At 48.6% G+C, this 7799-nt stretch overlaps 1 protein-coding gene across 1 annotated transcript; it reads left to right on the forward strand.

Annotated features, from left to right (window-relative positions):
• The first annotated feature begins 3673 nt into the window (after positions 1 to 3673).
• LOC125312739 lies at positions 3674 to 4699 on the forward strand. The gene is made up of 2 exons (XM_048271859.1): positions 3674 to 4065; positions 4153 to 4699. The coding sequence occupies exons 1-2, from the start codon at positions 3674 to 3676 to the stop codon at positions 4697 to 4699; spliced, it is 939 nt and encodes a 312-aa protein (XP_048127816.1).
• The last annotated feature ends 3100 nt before the right edge of the window (positions 4700 to 7799 follow it).

A 7799-nucleotide genomic window follows, 5' to 3' on the forward strand; every position in this document is an offset into this window, starting at 1 on the left:
ACGATCGCGTCCCGGCAAGACCGACGGTTTCCCTCGCGATTACATGACGACCAGGATCGCCGTGGTCCGAATAATTCTTAAACGTGATAAAAATCACGGGTCAATACACGTAGCTCCCGAGAGCCGCCCGTTAGTCCGAGATGCACCGAAACCGCGATCGGTTATTTTTTAGCGCGAAGTAAACTTCGAAATCGGCGGCCGGGTATTTGAGAATTCCAGTGCAAATAAATTGGACGTCGCCTCACCAAAGTTAATAAGGATTTTATATCGCAGTATGAGTCGGAAAAAGTGAAGATCAAATCGCGAAGCGAGAAATGCACCTCGGTACCGAATTTCGTTCAGTATCTTAAGAAACCGCGAAGGAAAATTTTGGCCACTTCACCATCCCATCACTTCAGCCAATTATATCAAAGAATGAAGAGGGAAAAAGTGCTCTTGAAAGGCCCAAGTTCCAAGGCTTATTAAAACCCCAAAAACCCCATACCTACTTCTACTATTCATGTCATACAACCACTCCACTCACTCTAGTCATTCTTGATTGAAGTTGAGTCATCTCAAATCACTCAATCTCACCCTCTCTCCTCTCTTGTGGGCTGAAGCAACCTCCTCCCTCTCACTCCCACACTTTCATTTTCATTCTCACCCAAACTCACTCTCATCTCTCTCATTTTTCTCTCGCCCGACCATCCTCTCGGCGTTCCCTTTTCCGACGGCCACAAGGAGCCATGAACCACCACCTCCACCACCTCTCCTTCCCCTAGAGACCGTGAGCCGCCGCCGCCGCCGCCGCCGAACCGCCTCTCTCTCCCTCTTTGGACGCCGGTGCAGCAAGTTAGAAGGAGGGGCTGTTCTTGGGGTTTTGCTCACCATTTGAAGGTAAGGAGTTAGAATCTTACCGTAGGCTTCTAGGGTAGTTTAAGTGAGGTTCATGGGAGGATTTTGGGAGGATTTCATGGACTAAAAGTGCTGCTCTCTTGTTTGAACCAAAGGGGACAATTTGGGTTCAAATCTGGCCACGCGAAGTCGCCGCTCATCCGCCGGGTTTTCTTCGCCAAAAAGGACTTGTAAGTGGCTCTAATCCTTCCTTAGGACTATGGGATACTAAGGGGCTCGATGATTTGTGGATTAGGATGAGATATGGGCTGTTTTGGGCATGAATCAAGGGAGACCGGTTCTGGAAACTTAACTTGCTGTGGTTCAAAGTTTCGGGTGATAAATGAGCATGTTGGGGCTGGATTGGGTATGTAGTGATGGTCCAAAATAGTGAAGACCGAATATTGCATGATGAGTTAGAGTTGGGTACCATTTGGATGCAATTGTGCTAGATATTGCGTTGATTGTTAACATCGTTCGAGTTGTAGAATTGTGGAAAATTATGTGCTTTGGGGACCATATTATATTCGGCCATGTGAGGGAGGTGTGGTACCGTAGGTTAAAATGTGTTTCGGACCGATGAGAACTTGATTGGAACAAATTGAGGGGTTATGTGACTTAAATGAGGCTGAATGGAATTGGTGCATTATGGGTGTGTCATGGTACCTTAAATTGATATGTGAACCTTGGAACGACTCGAGGTGAGAATCGGCTAATTTGTGATGCGCGAACCATGTGTTAGGTAGCGCGATTAAAATGTTATGTTATTGGGCTTTATTTGTTACACTCGATCATGAAGTTTATTAATGAAAGCCTCTGAATGTGAATTATGAGTACTGGTACCCCGATGCGTTAAACGCGGGGTTTATAGCCGATTGTATTATACTATGACATATCTGTATGCACTCATACCCCGATGCGTTAAACGCGGGGTTTGTGCCCGTCCCGATGCGTTAAACGCGGGATCGACCCGATGCGTTATTACGCGGGTCTATGAATTGAGCTCATTAATATGCATATGTTAGCCCGATGCGTTATTACGCGGGCCAGATTATGAAAGTGTGTATTTTAAGCCCGATGCGTTATTACGCGGGCCCGAGTATCGAGAATATATTTTAAGCTTGATGTGTAGTTACGCGGGCTAGATGTTGGAGAGGATGTGTTATAAGCCTGAGGCGTTGAGACGCGGGCCCGAGAATGGACTACTTGATATTGATGCCACGTGTGATTGAATTGCGGTAATGCCCGAAGTCTAAAGTGCCATAGTATAGTCGTTTGACTGCTGGATTAAGAACTTGTGTGTCGCCAGTTTTGGTTTGATTTCTTATTGATTTGGGTTGTCTGTGTGTGCTGGGTTATTTATCTTAGTTTGATTTGCTCGGAGGTACCATACCCTAGGGTCGGTTTAGATCCACCTTACTGGGATTTTCATCTCATCCCTTCGTGGGACCCACTTTTCATACCACCGACCTCGAAGATGCCGCCGCCGCTTTTTGGGATACCGAGACGGATCGATCGCATAGTGACGAAATATGTAATAGGTGATGATAGGGTGTACTATAGGAACCTTAGCACCGTGTGGATAGATGTAGGAGGTGGAGCTTGGGAGGAGTTTACCTTTTTGGCATGGACTAAGGGAGCCGAAGAAGGAATGGACGGACCCCTTCAAATTTATGGCGTGCCCTACGACGAGGACGAGCAAAGAGACCCCATGGAGTTGGACCCTATCGAGTGTTTGCCCTGGAATGGAGAAGTCGAGGACCCGGACACCGAATCGATGGAGGAGGAGGAGGAAGCTGAAGAGCCAATGGAGTGTGACCCGGAGCCGATAGAGGAAGCTCAAGCAGTGGAGGTTGTAGATGGCAATGCCGAGTCGGAGGAGCCCATTGAGTCCGAGCAGGCACCGATGGACGAGTTCAACGAGCCACCGGATTCCGAGTCCGAGCCCGAGGCGGAGGATCCGTCAGATGGCGATGGACCCGACCTTTAGGTTTAGGTGATCATGGGTCTTTTGGGCACCTATCGGCTAGGTGTAGCTTCTAGTTGGGTCGTCCCTTTTTGATGTAATTGAACCCTTTCCCGAACCCTTCTGATGTATTGCTATGTTATTATGTTGTATGGATGTTGTGCCTTTATATTATTGAATCTCTGGTTTCTTAAGTCATTCTGTTGAGTTTTATTGTTTGGGTGTTGTATTGCTTCCGCATATGCATATTGCATTACGTTAAGTTTATCGCCGTGTTGATCCTGGAAGAAATAAGCGTAAGAAGAGGGATGTTGGCGCGCCGGTAGGACACGGGGCGTGACATCCCCGTTGAAGTGGTATCAGAGCAAGGTCAGCTCGATCCATGACGATTGAGGTTTGGAGTAATAAGGAGGAGTGACTTAGAGACGATTGGGTAGTGAGACCTTAGGAGATTCGCTAGAGTAGGCACGAAATGCATGACATATGAATTGGCGCTTGTGATCGGCATATTGGATTGGCATCACTATTGTGATTATAAATCTATGGGAGCTTCGTGCGTGGCATTGATTGATGTGGCTTGGTGTACGGTTTGTTAAGCATGTGGGTGATTGTTGTGATTTTACCGAGTTGCGGATGCGTCCGGACTCGAGGTAAGAGCTCGAACCCTTGAATGTGAACCCCTTGGTTGTTTGATTGCTTGCCATGTGAAGTGTGTATCTTGTTGTGGTTGTCACCGTGAGTTGTGACATAGACTTGGCTGGCTAGTCGTTAACTTAAGTCTTTGATTTCCGCGTGAGGTTATGGGTTGTTCGGGTGTTGTGATGATTAACTAGGATGAGCGACGTAACTAGAGGAACAAGGGGAGCTTCTAGCTCGAGAGCGCCTGCGATAGAGGACCCGAGAATAGATGGAGTTCTCGGGGCCCTGGAGGAAATTGGTAATTTGATGGGCGGACAAGCTCGGGAAAGAGCTGCTGCCGTGGCTCAGGCCGCAGAGGCTGTTGTGGCCACCGCCAATGTGGCAAATGGGAATAACTATGGAGGAGGAAACGGGAACGGGAATCGCCCGATGAGCCAGTTGGTAGAACAATTTCTGAAACCGAAACCAGCTCGGTTTGATGGTGCTGGAGATCTAGAGATGGCACCTCGTTGGATTGAGAAGCTGGAGAAGGCCTTTGAGGTTCTTGGGTGCACCGATGAGGAGAAAGTGACCCCGGCGACTTACCAGTTAGAGGGTACCGGAGATGATTAGTGGAAGGCCACCGGAGGAAGGGTATTTCCCGAGGGCGTTGCTCTCACTTGGACCGCCTTTAGCGAGGCATTTAACGAGAAATATTTCTCGGAGATCGCTCAGGAGCGGAAGTTGGTAGAGTTCCAACAACTTCGCCAAAACCAGTTAACGATCGACCAACATGAGGCGGAGCTCGCTAGACCGTTAAGGTACGCACCGAGGATGGTGGAGAACCCAATCGATAAGGCGTGGAGATTTCGAGATGGATTGAGGCCCGACCTTCATAGTCGGATGATTGCACCGAACCCGAGGACGTATGAGGATATGTATGAGAGAGGTCGGATGATTGAAAGAGACATGAAAGAAAGGGCTGCCGCATCCGGTTCGCGGTTTGCTCCTGTCGGGGATAATCGTCAAGCCGGCAAGAGGCCAATGGCGGGTAATAGACGCTTCATCCCTCCAGTTCGGAAGAACATTGGGAAGCCCAACCATCAGACCAATTGGAATTGTCGCATGTGCGGCAGAAGGCACCGGAATGGACCCCGCCCAAGTAGAACGGGCGCGTGCTTCAAGTGTGGCCAGTGGGGCCATCAAATAAGGAACCGCCCGAGTCAAGCTCCGGGACCATAATCGCAAGGACAACGACCCCAGTATGGACCGCCAGCGGGAGCCGTCCCGAGTAACAACCCGAATAGACTGCCGGCTCAAGGACGAGTGTACGTTGTGGCTCGCAAGGAGGCGGAGAATACACCTGGTGTGGTCACGAGTACGGTTACATTATGCAATCATCTTGCCTATGCATTGTTTGACCCTGGAGCATCGCACTCATTTGTATCCGCTCGGTTCTTTGAATTGATCGAAATGGCATTAAAACCGTTGGATGTTGAGTTGCATGTGACTACCCCGTTAAAGGATAGAGTATTGATTTCGTTAGGTCGCAAGGACCGTAAGGTAGTCATCGAGGGTAGTGAGGAGAGGATAGACCTGGCTGTGCTAACCATGTTTGACTTTGATGTTATAATCGGAATGGATTGGTTGGGTAGGCAAGGGGCTATTATGGATTGTAGTAGCAGGGCGATTAGGTTCAACCCGACCGGTCGCCCTAGATTTGAATTTGTAGGGAGTCGAGGAGGCACCTCGATTCCTTTGATCTCGTCACTAGAGGTGACTAAGTTGTTGAACGGAGGATGTTAAGCCTATCTAGCTACCGTAGTGGACCCAACGGTCGAAGGACCAAGGCTGGAAGATATAGCGGTGGTGCATGAATTTCCCGATGTCTTTCCTCGGGAATTGCTTTGACCGCCACCGTAAAGAGAAATAGAGTTCGTGATCGAGTTAGCCCTGGGAACGGAACCGATCTCGAAAGCACCATATCGGATGTCCTTGTCGGAATTGAAGGAACTGAAGGTTCAAATGCAAGAGCTATTGGATAAAGGCTTTATTCGTCCAAGTGCGTCCCCGTGGGGAGTGCCAGATCTGTTCGTAAGGAAGAAGGACGGGTCTTTGCGATTATGCATTGACTATAGGCAACCGAATCGAGTCACGATTAAGAATAAGTACCCGTTGCCTAGAATAGATGATCATTCGATCAACCGCAAGGAGCTGCAGTGTTCTCTAAAATAGACTTGAGAACCGGGTACCATCGGTTGAGGATAAAGAAGGAGGACATACCGAAGACGACATTTCGGACACGGTATGGTCACTACGAATTCACGGTTATGCCGTTTGGATTGACCAACGCTCTAGCCGCTTTCATGGATCTAATGCATAGGGTGTTTAAGGGATATTTGGATCAGTTCGTCATTGTCTTTATAGACGACATCCTAGTTTATTCGAAGAACTCTGAGGAACATGAACAACATCTAAGTGTAGTTCTACGGACATTAAGAGAGCACTCGCTTTACGCCAAGTTCGGTAAATGCGAGTTCTGGCTCAACGAAGTGGCATTCCTCGGACACGTCATTTCTGAAAATGGGATTTCAGTGGACCCTACAAAGATTGAGGCGGTTATGAATTGGCCAAGGTCGACGTCGGTTACCAAAGTTCGGAGTTTCTTAGGACTGGCCGGCTATTACAGAAGATTTGTGGAGAAGTTCTCGTCAATAGCAACTCCTTTGACAAAGCCGACTAGGAAGGATACGCGGTTTGAATGGACGGACAAGTGCGAAAGAAGTTTTCAAGAACTCAAGCATAGACTTATGACCGTACCGGTATTGACGGTTCCTTCCGGCCCGGGAGGCTACGAGATATATAGCGACGCATCGTTGAAAGGGCTATGATGTGTTACGATGCAACATGGAAGGGTCGTTGCTTATGCGTCGAGACAGTTAAGGCTTCATGAAATGAATTACCCAACGCATGATCTGGAGCTAGCAGCGATTGTATTCGCATTAAAGATTTGGAGGCATTACTTGTGTGGAGAAAGGTTCCAGATTTACATTGACCACCAAAGTTTGAAGTATCTGTTCTCCCAACGTGAATTGAATATGAGCAACGTCGGTGGATGGAACCGCTTAAGGACTACGACTGCGACATTCTATACCACCCCGGGAAGGCGAATAAGGTTGCGGATGCGCTTAGTAGGAAATCAAGCATGGCGTACTTGATGGTCAAGGAATGAACTCTGTTGGAAGGAATAAGAGATTCCGGATTTAAGCTTGAGGTATGTCAACTGTCCGGTTTGATGGCCACATTGAGAGTGGAACCGGAGATTCGAGAAAGAGTTAAGGCCTTGCAATCTACAGACGATGAGGTTCGGAAAATCCTCGAGATGGATAAGGAGAAAAGGAAGCTTGATTTCTAAGTGTCGGAGGACGGGACCACGATGTTTCACGGGCGGCTGTGTGTGCCCAAAGATGAGGAATTAAGGGAAAGGATCCCGTCGGAAGCCCACGGAAGTAGTTATAGTATCCATCCGAGTAGCACGAAGATGTACCAGAATTTACGACAGCATTGCTGGTGGAGCGGGATGAAAGTGGACGTCGCGAAGCACGTGGCAAAATGTCCGACGTGCCAGCAAGTGAAGGCACAACATTGTAAACCGGGAGGCCTACTTCGGCCGTTGGAGATTCCCGAGTGGAAGTGGGAGCACATTACGATGGATTTTGTTATGGCTTTACCGAGGAGTCAAAGGGGACATGACTCCATATGGGTAATCGTGGATCGATTGACCAAGTCGGCACATTTCTTGGCAGTGCGAAAGGATTTCGCCATGGACAGATATGCCGAATTGCATATGCGACAAATCGTTCGATCGCATGGAGTCCCAGTGACAATCACGTCAGATAGAGACCCTAAGTTTACCGCTTCATTCCGGAAGAGCCGGCAGGAGGCAATGGGGACAAAGTTACAAGACAATACCGCCTATCATCCCCGGACGGACGGACAATCCGAGAGGACTATTCAAACATTAGAGGACATGCTAAGGGCGTGTGTCATAGATTTCAAAGGAGGTTGGGAGGAACAGTTGCACCTTGTGGAGTTCGCTTATAATAACGGCTATCAGCAGAGTATTGGGATGGCACCATTCGAAGCGCTATATGGCGGGGCGTGCAGAACGCCAATATGTTGGGACGAAGTCGGTGAGAGGAGTATAACGGGTCCGGAGTTGGTAGAGCGATCAGTTGAGGCAGTGAAGGTGATTAGAGAAAGACTTAAGACCGCCCAAAGTCGCCAGAAAAGCTACGCGGATAGACGGCGTAAGCCTTTGGAATTCCAAGTAGGAGACCAT

This window comes from Rhodamnia argentea, chromosome 10 (assembly GCF_020921035.1).
Source record: "Rhodamnia argentea isolate NSW1041297 chromosome 10, ASM2092103v1, whole genome shotgun sequence".
Lineage (NCBI taxonomy): Eukaryota > Viridiplantae > Streptophyta > Magnoliopsida > Myrtales > Myrtaceae > Rhodamnia > Rhodamnia argentea.